The following is an 18,157-nucleotide window of genomic DNA, read 5'->3' on the forward strand; positions in this document are numbered from 1 at the left end:
TGTCTGTATATTGTGCGGTCACTCTGTCTGTATATTGTGCGGTCACTCTGTCTGTATATTGTCCATAGTTCGGTTTTGTTTGACATTTCCAGTGTTTGTTTGCAGGAGGTGGCCGACAACCAGATTGACTCCGGGGACCTCATGGAATGCCTAATCCAGAACAAACACCAGAAGGAGATGAATGAGAAGTGCACAGTGGGGGTCACCCACTTCCAGCTGGTAATAATGTGTTCACGTCTGACCATTAGGTTGGGGAAATGGGCGATGTGCAGCCATTGGTATGTTTCTGTAACATCTTTGTCGAATCTTTGTGTTGTGCAGATCCAGATGAAAGATTTCCGCTTCTCTTACAAGTTTAAGATGGCGTGTAAGGAGGATGTGCTGAAGCTGTGCCCCAACATTAAGCAGAAGTGAGTATGCAATATATATTCTATAGCTGTACATACAGCACCCCGCTGTGCTCTCTCCCCTTCACTTTCATTACAATCGTTGGTCGTGGTAACGAGGGATGAGAAGCGCTGTACACACCCCAGATTCTCGTCTGATATCAGCCCTGAGGAGATTGTTGGACGAGAATCATCTGACGTGTGTAGTAGCCTAAAGCCCTTGTCTGGGATATAATATACTGGGTAGATTTATTTCATAACATTGGATACTAAATTGTTACATTGCCCTGTTAGCAGCTTCTCTTTCATTTACACAGTGGTTTATCCAGCCTTCTGCTGATTACATGTCATAGCTTGTGTTTGAATTTGTGCTTGAAGTGATGACATGCGGATACATTGTGATTTACAAAGGATTTGCTATGCTTTGTTCTTGGCTGAGGGCTTTTTATGTTCTTTCCAGCAAACCTGTCACCAGGTGAAGTGTTAACCCGGCAGCTTTTTAAAAAGATGTCTCACCATTCACCCAATAGGCAAATATTAAGATAAAGCTTTTACATTGGGGCTACCGGGTCATTTATTTACCATATACAGGTTTATAATAATCCTAGATCACCCGACTTCCTACTCTCTCATTGGTCTATAGGAATATTGCTGACTGGACTGAATAGGGGGGATACCTGGCTGTGTCTGCATTTCACCACAAAGAATCATTCTGCTCTGCCCACTAATAAAAACTTTTTTAGGTTAATGATAAATGACAAAGGAAAATGCGTTCTGATTCTAATCCTTTATTAGGATATATAAAGGCCGTATCTAATAATATCCTGCTAGTTCATACCTGGAGCAGATAGACGTTACCCTCTTCCCTCCTCACTTCTGTTCCCTTTGCTGATGGTGCAGAGCCAAGTCTCTTCCTTTGTTAGCAATGTTTAGCCGAGCTCCATTCACCGGGTGTGTTCTGTATTTTCAGGCTGGCTGAACAGGAATGCCAGATAGCGGCCATTTGTCTTGATTGTAACTTGCTGCTGTAGCACTTCATAGATGATAATGGGGCGCCAGTACCCAGTTCCTTTAAAATGTCTCCAGGCATTACAGAACTAGTGGAGGGATTTTTGGTTTGTTTAAACTTTACCTTTTCCTGCAGTACCTCATCCTGTGTTTTCTTTTTAGGGTGGACGTTGTCATCTGTCTCAGCACCACAGTACGGAATGACACCCTGCAGGATCTGAAGGAGCAGAGGGTGTCTCTGAAGTGCCGCAAGCAGCTGAGGGTGGAGGAGTTGGAAATGGTAAAATCCTTGTGTATAAATATGTAGATATTGCACTATTCAGGGAAAATACACCCCATTTATTTCTAAAGTTTTCTGTATCCGGATGTGATAAAAATCACCTGATCCCTAGCAGACCATGAAGGGTTAAATATAAGCCGAACAGCACCACATGACACATTACTTTCTTATTTCACAAAGACTAAGTCACAATGCAGAAACTGTGTGTGAAAACTTAAATACTCCCAAAGGAATGAAGAGGGTAAGTACCGTGTTTCCCCGATGATAAGGCAGGGCCATCAAATAAGACAGCCCCCCCCCCTTTTTAGGTAAAAATGAAAAATAAGCCCCCCCCGCAAATAAGCCACCCACCGATTACTTACCAGAATCGCGTGGTGCGGTGGGTAATAAATAAGGCATCCCCCTGAAAATAAGCCCTAGAGCATATTTTGGCCTTCAAAAAAAAATAAGACAGTGTCTTATCGGGGAAACAGGGTAGCAGCCAGGTGCATTGATTGATCATCAGTCAGTGTGACGCCCCCTATTGGCTGTTTGCCGGTCTGCACCATTTAGGTGTGTGTTACCACAATGCCAAGGAGGAAAGATATCAGCAATGATCTCAGAGAAGAAATTGTTGCTGCCCATCAATCTAGGAAGCATTGGAAGGCCAAACAATCTAAAGTCCATCATTTCTACAGTGAAAGAAACATTCACCACAGTTGTCAATCTTCCCAAGAGTAAATGTCCCAGCAAATTCACCCTAAGGTCAGATTTTAGCAAAGCCTGTGGTGAGACTTTAATAGAGCTGCACATAAATACATGCAAACCTCAGGTAACTGGGTAACATCAAAAGGAAGAGTGCCGCAAATTTCCTCCATAATCGTGAGACCGATCGTCATCTAGGAAAAGACGACTTCAAGTTATTGCTGCTAAAATTGGTTCTGCAAGCTATTCATGGGTGGATTTACTATGTCCTGGTATGGAAAACATTAATAACAAGATATTGGTATCTGGTACCCGAGACCAAGGCAACTAAAGTGTTATCATTTGTGGCACTCACCCCTAATAATTCAAATATAGAAAACTGGCACCAAAATACCACAATTATGTACAGCTAAAATGTATTACAGCAAAACATAAATAAACAACAATTTAACATATAAAAGATTAATATCACCATGATAAAGGCAGCCAAGTAATTCCTTTACCATAGTTAGTGTATGTTATATATTTATTATATGGTCTCATATGCTAACGCGTTTCACAGCCTCATCAGACCTAGAAAACTTTATTCAATTATCAAAACTGATAGATTTCTTCTAATTGTGTAGTTGTGGTGCAGACAAAAACGTTGTATTTACACTTCTCCTATGAAATAAAAATATATTTGTTAACTGTGAGCAAAAAAAAAGGAAACCGTCATATTTTATAAATCATTTGCTATAATTTATGCAAGTCCCATAAATCTGAAGTCTAGTTGTAAACCATACGGCTGGTAAAGGTGCTGCACGCTTCTTCCCATAAGATGTAATGATCTGATCTGATAAGACATTCAGAGAACTGCAGACCTTCATTGGAAAGCTGAACACACAAACCTTCCCAATGTAAATATCATTTCACAATATAAAGATAACAGAGACTGCTGATCCAGGGAACATCCGATTGGCTCATTGGATCAGGAAGGAATTTTTCCCCTATTGGAGCAAATTATACCCGGGGGAATATAATTGTTTATTTGCCTTCCTCTGGATCAGCTATGTCTAGGTTTTCTATCTGGGATATGTTCATTTTCCTAGGGGTTGGACTTCATGTTTTGTTTTTCTATGTAACTGTACTTTGTACATAAAGTGACGGCAAAGATCTGCCCATCCTCACTAATGGTAACTTGTAATGCTGCTCCCAGTAAATGATCTCTCTAGACAGAATAAATAAAGTGCAGACACATTGGGGGATCATCATTTATCATCTGTGTGCAATATTGGCTCGGGGCAGCTTTCCACATGTATGGTGCCCTGAACAGGACTTGAATGACCCGTGTGTGTGTGATGGGGGTCGGTCATCTTTTGGGATTTTTCTTTCAGTCAGAAGATATCCGTCTAGAGCCCAAACTGTACGACGCCTGTAAGACTGACATCGCCTCCATCTGCCCCAGTGTACCCTTTGGTAATGCCCAGGTGAGTCTGCCCTCTGCTGGCCAGTTTCTGTTTGTGTATTTGTATTACTTTGTATTAATCTCTCTGTATTGTCACAGATCATTGAGTGTCTTAAGGAGAGTAAGAAGCAGCTGAGTCCATCCTGCCATCAGAAGATCTTTAAACTTCAGGAGACGGAAATGATGGATCCTGAGCTGGATTATACACTGATGAGAGTCTGCAAACAAATGATCAAGGTGAAAGGTTCATCCTGTCCAGTGTTAGGAATTATTCTGAAAAAAACCCTTCAATCCCATAACATTCCTTTTTATGTTCTTTTTACAGAGATTCTGCAGTGATACCGACCCAAAAAACATTCTGTTGTGTTTGAAACAGAACAAAAACACTGAGACCATGGACCCCAAATGTAAACAGATGATCACAAAGCGACAGATTACCCAAAACACAGGTGTGTCTCAAATCCCAAATACCTGGCCATATCTGATTACCCAGGACACAGGGGTGTCCCAAATCCCATATGCCCGGCCTTGTTTCTCATTAACCAGAACACAGGGGTGTCCCAAATCCCATATACCCGGCCTTGTTTCTCATTACCCAGAACATGGGGGTCCCAAATACTTTGCCTTATATCTGATTACCCAGAACACGGAGGTCACATATACCAGCCCTGTATCCTATTACCCAGAACACAGGGGTGTCCCAAATCCCATATACCCGGCCTTGTTTCTCATTACCCAGAACATGGGGGGTCCCAAATACTTTGCCTTATATCTGATTACCCAGAACACGGAGGTCCCATATACCAGCCCTGTATCTTATTACCCAGAACACAGGGGTGTCCCAAATCCCATATACCCGGCCTTGTATCTTATTACCCAGGAAATGGGTGTTCTAAATACCATGTACCCGGCCTTGTTTCTCATTACCTAGAACATGGGGGGGGGTCCCAAATACTTTGCCTTATATCTGATTACGCAGAACACGGGGGTCCCATATACCTCGCTTTGTATCTGATCACCCAAAACACAGGGGGGTCCCATATACCTGACCTTGTATCTTATTACCCATAACTTGGGGGTCCCATATTCCCAGAAATGTCTTTGCTCGTTGTGCCCTCAAAGTCCGTTAGATCTGTACTTTTCACCCAATATTATCATTGTGGAAGTTCCAGTCACGTTCCCACAGGAATGTTTTTCGTCATTACTTCCCATTATTATTATTATCAGGATCTGACTAGCAAATGATTTTAGTGTTAATAAAGGAAAATGTATCCACTTTGTCTTCTCACAGATTATCGGTTAAACCCGGTGCTCCGCAAAGCCTGCAAAGCCGATATTCCCAAATTCTGCCAGTCCATCCTGAACAATGCCAAAGATGACACAGAACTGGAAGGACAAGTCATTTCCTGTCTGAAGCTGAAGTATGCAGACCAGGTATGTCGGGGACACCGGAGGGACAATGGTATATTTTTATATTCCCAATAGTTCTCCTTCCCAATAAGCGGTCCCCTATATTCTGCCCTTCATTAATCCTTTACTACACTGACAAATGTTTGAATATTTGGTGTGGACGACACTTTTCTGACACGTGGTTTCTCTTTATGCAGCGCCTGTCGCCAGACTGTGAGGATCAGATCCGCGTCATCATTCAGGAGACTGCGCTGGATTATCGGCTCGATCCTCAGCTACAGATGCAGTGTTCTGAGGAGGTGATTGTGTTTTATATTTTGTGGTTTGCACCCTGTAGGGGGAATCATCTCAGTGAAGAAACAGATTTACCATTTTCCATTATTTCAGCAGACTTGGTTGCTTAAGTTGTTCCCTGAGCATTTCCGTCTGCCTTCCTTTTATTAGATCTGCCTTCCAGCCTTCCCTCAGTCTTTCACATTTGTTCCATCTCCTCTCCAGGACTGAAATGTTTTACTCCCATTACACTGTACACTGTGAGCTTCCTATAGTGTGCATTAGAAGCTGCACCAAGCCACATAGAGCCCGCCTAATTTTCTGGCTAAAGGATGTCCAGCATCATCTAGCCCCTCCCAGCCTGCCTGTCCCTGGCCCCGCCCCGTTTATTCAATAAAATCATGGGGACTCTGCTATACCTAGTGTGGTCTGCATTACAATACAGCTTGTCCCAGGATCTCCCTCCACTCAGACTGACCAATGAAAACATTTTGATATTTGCAGAGCTTCTCACAAGAGCCCCCTACTGGTTGCTTCCAGATATAGAGGGGGTAGGGGCATTAGGAGGAGTACAGAAGGGTGGTGATTATGGAAAGCCATTCACCCTCCCTGCCCCTCCCACCAATCATTCTCTTCCTATATTATGAAAATTACAGAATCCCAGCGATATCATTGGATGCCAACCTGTAAAATGAAACGTTTATTTGCATGTCCAGAGAACTTTGTTAAAGTGAATATTTAATTTCTTTTACCGACTTTCTGTGTTGCAGATTAACAGTTTGTGTGGGGAGGAGGCTGCGGCCCAGGAACCCACCGGGCAGGTGGAGGAATGTTTGAAGATGAATCTGCTGAAGATAAAATCTCCGGGGTGTAAAAAGGTGAGAAGTGGCAGTGTGCAGAGAATTTGGGTCTCGCATATAAATAGAACCATAGTGCTGGATATGTGTATAGAGCTCATCAATGAATGTTATGCCTTGCTTGCTTGGAAGTCATGTGACCCCTTGGTCATGTGTTTAGAGTAATGTATAACGTGTGTGTGCTCGTCTGTACGCTGATCATTCCGTCTGCTGCTATATTCAGAATAAAGAACGTTCTAGCTGGGGTCTAGGTAGTAAATTTGGGATGATTGAGGTCAGACGTTCCCTGATGTTTCTCCCTAATAACACCAGTAAGCCAAAATCCTAACCCCCTGATGGGCGAAGTGATGACATTAATGATCTGGTTGCATATATAATATATTAGGCAGTGAGGGGTGAGCAGCTTTTGGAGGTGATGTGCCGGAAGCACTAAAATAAGTTTTAAGATCTGAGGGGCTCTGACAACGGCCAAATTGTTATGGCTGGGCGATGTGCCGAGCGCCTCTTGTGGGGTTTCCCATTCATTGATGACAGTTTGCTGGAATCTTAATGGCAGCAGTATGTAAAGAATGATTTATTCCCCAGCCCTGGTAAGTTTATTGTCACTGTAGATGAATAAAGCAGCCTTAGGAATGGGCAGAATATTGTAATATGTGGCCTGTTTATTACACTGAACATTCCTCCCACTAATTGGCACAATGTCTGATCCGACCCAGTTGTGGGTGCCTGGGCCACACATGCCAGGATGCTGGGCTCCACTCAATGTAATCTCCATCTTTTATCTTTCACAATAGGAGGTCCTGAACATGCTGAAGGAAAGCAAAGCTGACATATTTGTGGATCCCGTGCTGCACACAGCCTGTGCACTTGATATAAAACACCACTGTGCTGCTATTCCACCCGGGAAAGGACGCCGTAAGTAACCCTCCCACCCCCCCCCCCCCCCGGATCTGTATTGCATGAGCACCAACTGATAACTAAACGCTGCTTTCCCATTGCAGAGATGTCCTGCCTGATTGAAGCGTTACAAGACAAGATGGTGCGACTGCAGCCCGAGTGCAAGAAGAGACTGCAGGACCGGCTGGACATGTGGAGCTACGCGGCCAAGGTGAGGTGACCCATGGGGCATTCATAGACCGTAGCCAATCCAAGGTCATGTCACTTCCACCTGCACATCATCTCCAAAATCTTATCTCTCATCTGGACTACTGTAACCTCCTCCTCTCTGGTATTCCACTAACACGACTCTCTCCTCTACAGTCTATTATGGATGCTGCAGCCAGACTCATCCATCCTTCCCACCTACCTACCCCATACACAGCCTGCCCACCTACCTACCCCATACACAGCCCTCCCACCTACCTACCCCATACACAGCCTCTTCTCTGCCTCTCTTCATTGGCTTCCATTTCACCTGAGAATCAAATTCATCTCCCGTGCCTTGCCTTTAAATCCTCCCCCACCTACCTACCTGATACACAAACCCCCCCACAGCTCCTCCCCCACCTACCTACCTGATACACAAATCCCTCCACAGCTCCTCCCCCACTTACCTACCTGATACACAAATCCCTCCACAGCTCCTCCCCCACCTACCTACCTGATAAGTTAGTTTATTTGCTGACTTATTGTAGGGGTCAGTGGGGGCGGGGGGGTTGCTTATCTCTTAGAGTCCCTTATAGTCCCTGGGCTGTCTGCGGTCTATTTGTTCTTTATACTGGGGGTCTGCCAGGGTTTTTATTTCACTTTAATCGTATGTCATGTACAGCGCTCTGTAATATGTTGGTGCTATATTTATATATATACTCTTTAATAATATTAAATCTTTTCAGGTGGCCCCGGCTGATGGCTTCTCTGACCTGGCCATGCAAGTGATGAGTTCCCCGTCCAAGAATTACATCTTATCGGTCATCATGGTGGGCGTTTGCGTGCTTTTCTTTGGAGGTTTATTGTGCGGTCGCATCACCAAGAGGGTGACAAGAGAAATGAAGGACAGGTAGAGCAGCGGAGCCCTCCTACACCCCGCGGCAAGAGCTCTGAGAAGCAGGGGCTTCTGGGGAGGAAGGGCAGGCTTATTGCCATGTTGTACAGCTCTCCCATGCAGTCCAATCCCATCTTCCTCCCAGCTCCTTCCATTATTGTGGAACCTGGATAGAGCAATGGAAGAAAACTGCCCCTGCTTCATCCCCCTGTCCCCAGAGACTTCAGGCCTGCTGTTGCTGCACAGCCCCCTACTCTCCTAGTGCCGTGTTGCTTTATGTGGACTTTATTTTGGGGGTTGGGGGGGGGGGTTATTTTAACGGTTTGCCTCCCGGAGTTGGAAGCTGTGCCTCAGCCACTTTGCATTACTCGCGGCAAGTTGTGGAGGGATTTGTAGCACTGCTGCCTGAGCCTGGATGTCTGCAGAGATGGATCATTGCAAACCGCCCGGCTCCTGACCGGCCCAAAACTCTTCTTTCTCCCCTGGGACGCCCGGCAGACTTTTCTTAATGATTTTCAGCTGCGGACACGGAGCGTTTTTTTAATGGTGCAACCTGCGGCTCTTCTCGGTTCCACAGAAAGTATTAATTGGTGAATGGGGGCGGTGGTGGTGAATGATTCTCTGGTGATTGCTCACAATCGGGGGTTGCGCCCTTAAAGCTCCTCCTTGCTTAACTTTTGTCTTTAAATTGTGTTTTTCCTTCTCTGCTCACCCATTGTGAAATGTCTGATATTTATCGATTTTCTCCAATCCATAGTCCAGCTTTCAGAGACTGATAGTTCCATTATGCCCCCATCCCCCATCCCCCATCCCTGGCTGCTGTGTGGGCGCATCATGTGACAATGACCGTGTGCACTACTGTACCCAGCAGGTAATGATTAGGATGCTGAGCGATACTTCCCGCCGGGGTCTCTAGCTCGGTGACTGCGGCCGGGTCCCTGATGTGCCGCAGCGTAGAGCAGATATATCTAACTGGTGGGGTTAGAAGTGGACATTGAACCATGGCACTCCGTGCATTCATTTCCTGATCAGTGCGCTTCTCCATATACAAGCTCGGCATTATTTAACCCTTTGTCTTCCGCTGTTGCCCCTCACCCCCTCCCCCTCATGGGGTCTTTAAGCTCCAGACCTTGTGACTCTGACTGGGGAGAAATGCCAACATTCCGTACAGTCTGTCATATAATCCGTTCATAGCATTAATATTCCGCTGCTATTGGTGGCTGTGTGTGGAAGGAGGTGGCGCCCCCTGTCAGTGACTGGTAGTATAGGCAGCTGAACCTATTATATCCTCCAATCACGGGACTGTACCGATCTGACCGCCCTGTGACCCAGTGCATTGTGGGACCTCTGTATCGATGTCATTGAGCCTTACCGATCCAATATGTTTTTAAATTATAAATATTCCTGCTTTGTGTGGTGGTGGTGCTGCTGCATCGTCCTGGGCTGAAGAGCTCGCAATCAATTCATTTTTTTTTTTCATTTATGTAAAACTCTTTTACCAAATTTTATTTTTCTCTTTAGCAGCTACAAGAAATTCTCTCGCTCGCAAAAATGCGAACAACTTTGACACCATAAGCAGCGGCCTCAATGCTCCCCTCCGCAGCCCGGACTGCAGCCTCACCCCACCCCCATTCCAGCCCTCCAGCCGCTGTGCAGGCCCGCTATGGTGGTGCGTTATACACTGGAGCCCCGCCCACATACGGCGAGTGACAGTCCTAAACTTCCATGTCGCCCCCATGGTCACAGCCGAGTACATCATTGAGTTTTTTGTACATTGCTCTGTGTATAGACCCATCCTGTCCATGCCGTGTCACAATGTTACCCAATAATCGCATAATGTGCATTTTTTTTTCTGTACAGAGAAATGGGAAGATTTAATAAAAAATAAAAATGCTACCTAAAAACCTGGGAGTCTTCCTGAATCCTAAAATCTGGATTTATTGAAATATTTATATATAATTTTAGGTGCACACTGTGACTTCACTTCCTGGTTGTCCAGTCTGCAGGAATCAATCGCTGGTGTATCACTATACACTGATAGTATCATATTTCAGGAACACACCATTAGCAGTCTTCATGCTCCAGTCAGTGACTTTGGTCTTTGCTGGGATGGTATTAGTCTGCTGCAGGCAGAAGGAGGCATTTTCCCAGTCTCCTCTCCCCAATCAGTCACAAGATGTCAGGCGCTGTCAGACAGAAGCTGAGAAACCTGGCAGAGGCTCCAACCCAAAACATAGAAACCATTGATAAAAGTGAGAATAGGGGACAAATATAAAAACATCTAATAAATCCAATGTTTGGGTGAATCCCATTATATATTGAGGGCACTGCCTATTATCACGTGACTGATTTCCCCGCCCTGAGCCCAGGGTGCTCTGCAGTGCAGGGAAATTGATACAAAATACATTGTATCCATAATAACTCCGCCCTCTCTGCTGATTGGATAGGACGGTGAGCGTGTTGCACCACGTGCAACCACTAAACACAGCCTGGGGGCGGGCCCGATGCACGGCTTTTGATTGGCCAGTCGGGGAGCGGCCTGCGTGCGGACGGTGGTGACGCTGACGTCACTATCGGGGGTTCCGACTCTGAAGAGACGAACCGGAAGTGGGGGGTCCGAGGTCACAGCGACAGTCCAACCGGCACCGAGGGTGAGTGAGCGCGGGTGTCCGGTGTTCTGTGTCACCTTGGGGTTCACTCCCCTGAACCCCCCACAAAGGGCCGACACTGCACCGACCTACGTGACGACATCACCCCACAGACAACAGCCGACCGAATCGTCCGATACCGAGCACCGTGTACTGACTACACCCTCTATTATATGTCAGTGGGGTGGGGGAGACATCAGAGAGCTGAGCCCCCCCTATGAAGAGGCCCTGTCAGTGGGGGAGGGGGGGTTCCGTTCTAGAAAACCAGAACATCATGTTATTTACATATTACATCCAGGGGGCGTGTCCTAGGTCACATGACCCACACCGGTGACCCCCTCCTGTCTGTTATCAATTTATTGTTCTGTTGTCAGATCCCCCCATGGGTCAGATCCTGGGGTTCAGGTCTGATATTCAGGGCTCATTATTTGTGCTCGGAGTTCTGCTTTAGGCTGCCATCAGGGGGCAGAATCATCCTTATAATTCCTGGGGGGGTGGGCCGGTGCCCCCCTCTGGAAAGATTCCCTGCCTCAAGTTGAAAGTGCCACCGCCCATTAAATGTCACAGGCTCCGCCCCTTTATCAACCCTCTCCTGCTGACACCCCCAAATCAGCTGCCACTACCCTCCCCCGCCCCTTTGTCCTGGGGTCACAGAGACCTAAGGTGATAGAAAATTGTTGTCACCAGAACAGGAAGAGAGGGGAAATCTTCCCATGGGGTCACCTGTGAGGGAGGGAAGTTCCCCTTAGTGTCCCCGGCATTGCACTGTGAGGGGATAATGGGGGAGGGGGGTGTAGTCCATACTCCTCCGGGGGGGACACCTGTCACGGAGCGCTCACGTGTGCCGGCCTGTCGGAGAAGCTGCTGTGATTGGTTGTTGGTGGGACAGATATAGTAACAGATGTGACCCCGCTGTCCTCTGGGGGAGGGCACTGGGGGTCTCCTCATCTTCTTCTCTCTCTGCAGATTTCTCGGTTGTCCGCAATGCACGCCCGGCTGCTATCAGATTTCCGGAGACACATAAGATGGCGGGGATGGAGATGCGTCTGCGCTCAACCACGCTCGGCCTCCACCGAGGTCCAACCCCTGCCCCCTCGGGCACAGGTGGTCATATGTGGGGGTGGCATCATGGGGGCATCTGTGGCCTATCACCTGACCAAGCTGGGCTGGCATGACATCCTGTTACTGGAGCAGGGCAGGTAGGTGGTAGGGCCCTCTGCTGGCCAGGCTTTATTTCTCATCTCCTATTGGCTGCAGTGGTGGTTGTAATACTGAGCACCAACCTGACTTACCCGCCCCCACCCTGATCCGTCTTTTACAGGTTAGGGGCCGGTTCTACGCGGTTCTGTGCCGGGGCAGTGAGCAGCGTAAAACACATCTCTATCGAGACCGAAATGGCCGATTATTCCAACAAACTCTACCAGCAGCTGGAGGGAGAGACCGGAGTGCCCACAGGTGAGGTGGCAGCTGGAGGAGGGAGTGCCCACAGGTGAGCCAGCAGGTGGGGGGGTGCCGACATTTGAGCCAGCAGGTGGGGGGGGGAATGCTCCAGGGTGGGCCACCAGGGGGGGGGTTGGGAATGCCTACAGGGAAGCCAGCTGACATTGGTTGACTTCCTGCTGCCCTCTGCCATGGTTGTGCCATGAGATGAGACTTGGGGGGGGGCTGGGTGGTGCCACAGTTGTGCCATGAGAAGTGTTGGTGACAAAGTGGGGGGGGGGGGTGATTGGATGATATTTGGGGTGGGGGGCTGGGTGCTGCCACGGTTGTGCCACAGTTGAGGTCATGTTGGTGATTGGCAGGAACTGAAACACATTTTTGGGTTTCTCGGGCTCACATTGAACCCCTCATCTCTCTGCACGTTGTCGCAAGAAGGGAATTCCCTGTGTGAGAAGCCGCAGATAGAAGCTGCCAGGCTGGGATTTGTGGTGCAGCTTCTATCTGGGTCTCCTCGGTGTTGTAGAATCTTCCGGTGTTTTCTCTGCAGGGTACACCAGGACGGGCACCATTCTCTTGGCTCAGACACAGGACCGGCTCATCTCCCTGCGGCGGATGGTGTCACGGCTGAGGTGAGGGTGGCGTTGTCACCGTTCATATTGGCGGGGGGATATAATGAGGGGAAATGACGCCCTGTTTGTGATTGGTTAGGATGAAGGGAATTCCGTGTGAGATCATTACACCAAAGAGAGTCGGTGAGCTCCACCCCCTCATTAATATTCATGACCTGGTCGGTGCCATGTACGTGCCGGAGGATGCCGTGGTGTCCACTTCAGATGTGACGCTCGCCATGGTGATGGCCGCACGGAGTAAAGGTAACAGAACCAGGCAATGCAAAGCATAGGGCAGTAATATACACCTGGGAGGAGGGGCATTATACCCCATCATACCCCCACCTATTGCCCTTCCAGTGGGATTCTCTGACACCACAGATGATTGACGTTCTCTGATTGTCCTCACGTCTGTCCGCCAGGGGTCCAGGTCCATGAACACACCACAGTAAACCACGTTCTGGTTGAGAAGGGCCATGTCAGCGGAGTGGACACTGACCGCGGCCAGGTGGAGTGCGAATATTTTGTCAACTGCGCAGGACAGGTAATCAATCCATGAATAAACGTCAACTAAAGGGTCACTCCGTCCACATGTGACAATGTGATTGCTGCGGTGAGCTTGCTGTCTCTAACCCCCCGCCATCTCTTTTCATTGCAGTGGGCCTACGAGCTCGGCCTGTCCAATGAGGAGCCCGTCAGCATCCCGCTGCACGCCTGCGAACATTTCTACCTCCTGACCCGCCCCTTGGCCACGCCCATGAAAGAGAGCACGCCCAGTAGGTCTTCTGTCCTCACAATGCAGCTTCTTACAGTCAGGTCATGTGACTTCAGATGATGTAGAACAGCCAATCGGATTGATTGTGGCCACAATAATGCTTCCTGTACATGGGGGGGTCACTCTGAATACCACAAATTATTAACTTGAGCCTAAATCCAACCAAAATGTATAAATTATAGTTGTGGGTGGAGCGAGAAAGAGAAAAACTGCCCATAATTTGCCCCCTGTGTCTCTGCCCTCCCCACCATTCCTGGAGTCCCATAATTTGCCCCGTGTCTCAGCCCCCCCTCCCATTTCTGCGGTCCCATGATTTGCCCTGTGTCTGCCCTCCATTCCTGGAGTCCCATAATTTGCCCCGTGTCTCAGCCCCCCCTCCCATTTCTGCGGTCCCATGATTTGCCCCGTGTCTGCCCTCCATTCCTGGAGTCCCATAATTTGCCCCCTATGTCTCTGTTGTAGGGATGAGTGGGAGGAGCCTCTGGGGAGTGTGCCACCTCTTGTTTATGACTGACAGGGTCTCTTTAAAGCTCCCGCACACAGTGCTTACATAGACTTGTAACATCTCGCACTGTTTTCTGCCCCCAGCTGTGGTAGATCCCGATGGCAGAATTTACATTCGTAACTGGCAGGGTGGGATCCTTTCTGGAGGCTTCGAGAAGAACCCCAAACCCATCTTCACCGAGGGCCGCAACCAGCTGGAGATCCAGAACCTGCAGGAGGATTGGGACCATTTCGGTAAAGTCATAGTGTCCCCCAGGGGCCCTGGAGGGCCCCCAATGTACTAAATGGTCTATGCTATCACTTCTACAGTTCCTGTTGAAGGGTTTCATAGGGCAAGGGGCAGACGATGAGGTTTGTACCTTTTGGGGGTTTTTTTTTTGTCTTTGCAGAGCCCCTCCTTAGTGCTTTGCTGCGCCGGATGCCGTCATTGGAAGCGCTGGAAATCTTACGTCTGGTTAACTGCCCGGAGTCCTTCACCCCCGATATGCGGTGTGTGATGGGGGAGAGCCCCACACTGGGCAAGTACTTTGTTCTGGCTGGGATGAACTCCCAGGGGTGCTCGCTGGGAGGCGGAGCCGGCAGGTAAGTACCTCCTGGTAATGCCCCTCCCATTTCTGGTACCTTCAGCTCCCATTGAGTGTTCCATGTAGGAGATGCAGCCAGCTGGATGTTTTGTCCTTTTTTTTCTCCAGGTTTCTTGCAGAATGGATGGTCCATGGCTACCCCCAAGAGAATGTATGGCCCCTGGATATTAAGCGCTTTGGGGCCCTTCAGAGCAGCAGGACCTTCTTGCGGCACAGAGTGATGGAGGTCATGCGTAAGTATGCAGGGTATAGTAGTCATGTGACCAATTTGTCATCATTGCAGGGAATCCCCCCGGGTCACAGAGTTGTGTTGGCTCCTCTCTGATTTTGTGACTTTGAGGGCCACTCGGGCTCCTCCAATTTTTGCTGAGAAATGGTCAGAACTGATAAGTTCAGAAAACCGCAAGATGTTAATATTAAGCTGCAGTAATTGGAATATCGCCAACATTATCTGAGCAGCGCACAAAGAGATCATGTGACCCCTGAAGGTCTGATTTCCCATTTCCAAACCTTTTTGTGGGGTCAGATTGAGCATCTTCCTCATATTTCATGTTTGGGTTCTTCCAGCTCTGATTTACGATCTGAAGGTACCACGGTGGGACTTCCAAACAGGACGGCAGCTGCGCACCTCCCCCCTCTATGACCGGCTTGATGCCCAGGGGGCCCGGTGGATGGAGAAGCACGGCTTTGAGAGGGTGAAATATTTTGTACCTCCTGGAAAAGGTGAGGGGCAGTGAGGGATTCTCCTTCCTGGGGGGTTACAGAGATATAATGTATGATGGGGCATATCTGTGTGCAGTCCCATCAGCTGTGGCTGGGGGGCGCTGTACAAAACAACAACACAGACATTGGGAATTTATATGTAGCCATTGCAATGAAGCTTCCATTGTATTTTCCTGGACATTTTCAATCTTTAATCCCCCCTGCAGTGTCATGTGGGCGGAGCTATGAAATGACCACTGATCGGAGTCTTCCTTTATTCACAGACCTGCTGGCCCTGGATCAGAGTAAAACCTTCTACAAGCCAGATTGGTTTGATATCGTTGGCTCGGAGGTGAAGTGCTGTAAGGAGGCTGTGTGCGTCATCGACATGTCGTCCTTTACCAAGTTTGAGATCAGCGTGAGTGCTGGCCCCTCTGCCCACTCCCCCCGGGCCCTCTGCCCGCTCCCCCCGGGCCCTCTGCCCGCTCCCCCCGGGCCCTCTGCCCGCTCCCCCCGGGCCTCTCTCTGTCTGTCTGTCTGCTGATTCATCTTTTTTTCTTTCTTTTTGTGCCGTCTTGCTCGCCAGATTCCTGTAAGTCTTTATTTTCAGCTTCATCTCTTACATCCCCCGGTACTTCCTCTTCTCAATTCCTCATTATCAGTCAAAGTTGTAAAATATGTCCCGAAATTGTGCCAAGAAATCCTAGAGGAGCAGGAAACCCCCCCAAACCCCAACATTTCACTGCAGACCCCATGTGTTTGTTCCTTACCCCCCTCTATATGGAATACCCCCATTAAAGAGTACCAGTCATGTTCTTACCCGTAATGTACACAGACCCTGCTGTACTGTACTGACAAATCCCTGATCGGCCCTGCAGAGTCTGTTATACAAATGGGACCAAATTCGGATGATTTGACCCAATTCTGGTCCTGAGGTCCAAAAATCACCTACACCAACCCACAAGGCAAAGGGTGGGAGACAGCCGGATATCTCTGTGACCCGGTTACACATCAGATGATAAGATTTATTGGTCACTATTCATCCCCTAATTTACCTCATTTGCATATATGCAGATTAGTCTTCCCTACCAGCAGAGCAGATATATTGAACTTGGCACACACTATGCAGTATGAACTCCGCAGGTTGGTGACCAGTTCTCTTGTCTCTGTTACACTCCAGACTATCAGATTAATATTCCCACCTAGTTCCTCCTACACATGTGCATGGCCTGAGACTCTGATTGGTTGCCCCCCCCCATTCAGGGGTTGTTATATTCCCATGCCATGATATTAATGGGACATGTCTGTCAGTCTCCAGGGGACCAGGCGCTGAAAACCCTGCAATATCTCTTCTCCAATGACCTGGATGTCCCAGTGGGTCACATCGTTCACACCGGGATGCTGAATGAGCGCGGAGGATACGAGAATGACTGCAGCATGGTGCGGCTTAATAAACGCAGGTGAGCGGATCTTCTCCTGTGACACCTGAGAGGAAATCTCAGAAATGTACACGACCTGATTGTAAGAATTGTAATCATTAATATTCACCATAATGAAAGCCATTGTGAGGACAAAACGTGGCACATGTACCAGTGTGGTAAGGACGGGTCAATGTGCAGTGTATGTCCCCGTGTGCCAGGATTCAAGGGTCAGGCTGTCCCGGTGTCCCTAGCTTCCTGGGGGGGTCACAGTTTGGTGCATTTGATGTCCCCCTGTGTCTCATACAATGAGCTGTCCTTTTATTTTGCAGTTTCTTCATGATTTCCCCCACGGATCAGCAGGTCCATTGCTGGTCTTGGTTGAAGCAGCACATGCCCAGTGACAGTGACTTACTGCTGGAAGATGTCACCTGGAAGTACACAGGTACAGCACGCCATCATATCCAGTTTCCCCATTGGTGTGATTACTGATGATGTCATAGGGGGCGTGCCCTTCCTTTCCAACCACTTTCATTAAACACTCGGCTGGTCACCTTCCAGATTGACGTGTTATCTCATCTCCACATTATTATGGAGGGACAGACTATCAAAGCTTTTTTATACATGAAATTGTTCTTCCAATATAATATACCATTTTGTAGAATAATTCCATTCTTATTTCTCTCATGAGGTCACTCCTCGGGGATTTCACTTCTGTCTCCATTCATCATGGTTTTTGTATTTCAGCTCTGAACCTGATTGGCCCTCGGGCCATGGATGTACTGTCTGAGTTATCCTACACTCCCATGACACCTGACCATTTCCCGTCTCTGTTCTGTAAGGTGAGAGGTGCTGGGGTTGTGTTGTCTCTGGATTTGAAGTTGCTGCCTGTACTTTAAGTGTTGTCTTTTATCCCTGTACAGGAAATGAGCGTGGGCTATGCCAATGGTATCCGTGTCATGAGTATGACCCACACGGGAGAGCCAGGCTTCACCCTGTACATTCCTATCGAGGTGAGTGCTGGTGTCTGGGTGTAAATCTGGGCACCCATAGGACATTTTGGGGTAGATTCCTTGTCTAGACACCCACAGAATACAATAAATATCGGGGTGCCATCTCTGGGTGTAGATTCCCTCCTCACACACCCACAGG

General features: G+C 48.2%; 2 protein-coding genes across 3 annotated transcripts in view; both read left to right on the forward strand.

Moving 5' to 3' along the window:
• GLG1 (golgi glycoprotein 1) overlaps positions 1–10,230 on the forward strand; it is a 28,754-nt gene extending 18,524 nt beyond the window's left edge. The window contains exons 15-26 of the mRNA XM_072421269.1: positions 106–219; positions 322–410; positions 1,557–1,674; positions 3,735–3,827; positions 3,905–4,042; positions 4,131–4,254; positions 5,097–5,239; positions 5,413–5,514; positions 6,259–6,366; positions 7,140–7,260; positions 7,347–7,453; positions 8,178–10,230. Coding sequence (XP_072277370.1) covers positions 106–219; positions 322–410; positions 1,557–1,674; positions 3,735–3,827; positions 3,905–4,042; positions 4,131–4,254; positions 5,097–5,239; positions 5,413–5,514; positions 6,259–6,366; positions 7,140–7,260; positions 7,347–7,453; positions 8,178–8,345 — 1,425 coding nt within the window. The 3' untranslated portion in view covers positions 8,346–10,230. The remainder of the gene's footprint in view (positions 1–105; positions 220–321; positions 411–1,556; positions 1,675–3,734; positions 3,828–3,904; positions 4,043–4,130; positions 4,255–5,096; positions 5,240–5,412; positions 5,515–6,258; positions 6,367–7,139; positions 7,261–7,346; positions 7,454–8,177) is intronic.
• A 591-nt stretch (positions 10,231–10,821) lies between these two features.
• Positions 10,822–18,157, forward strand: part of PDPR (pyruvate dehydrogenase phosphatase regulatory subunit) — a 10,561-nt gene continuing 3,225 nt past the window's right edge. The window contains exons 1-16 of one of the 2 annotated variants that reach the window (XM_072421676.1): positions 10,822–10,977; positions 11,941–12,173; positions 12,296–12,429; positions 12,962–13,043; positions 13,123–13,286; positions 13,445–13,566; positions 13,681–13,798; positions 14,386–14,535; positions 14,691–14,883; positions 14,994–15,118; positions 15,453–15,608; positions 15,872–16,005; positions 16,899–17,047; positions 17,338–17,450; positions 17,753–17,847; positions 17,929–18,018. In XM_072421676.1, the coding sequence (XP_072277777.1) occupies positions 11,959–12,173; positions 12,296–12,429; positions 12,962–13,043; positions 13,123–13,286; positions 13,445–13,566; positions 13,681–13,798; positions 14,386–14,535; positions 14,691–14,883; positions 14,994–15,118; positions 15,453–15,608; positions 15,872–16,005; positions 16,899–17,047; positions 17,338–17,450; positions 17,753–17,847; positions 17,929–18,018 (2,040 nt within the window). In that variant the 5' untranslated portion in view covers positions 10,822–10,977; positions 11,941–11,958. Of the gene's footprint in view, positions 10,978–11,000; positions 11,125–11,940; positions 12,174–12,295; positions 12,430–12,961; positions 13,044–13,122; positions 13,287–13,444; positions 13,567–13,680; positions 13,799–14,385; positions 14,536–14,690; positions 14,884–14,993; positions 15,119–15,452; positions 15,609–15,871; positions 16,006–16,898; positions 17,048–17,337; positions 17,451–17,752; positions 17,848–17,928; positions 18,019–18,157 lie in introns of those variants that run through there. The other variant, XM_072421677.1, reaches the window with a different exon arrangement.

Source organism: Pyxicephalus adspersus, chromosome 9, assembly GCF_032062135.1.
Source record: "Pyxicephalus adspersus chromosome 9, UCB_Pads_2.0, whole genome shotgun sequence".
Taxonomy (NCBI): domain Eukaryota; kingdom Metazoa; phylum Chordata; class Amphibia; order Anura; family Pyxicephalidae; genus Pyxicephalus; species Pyxicephalus adspersus.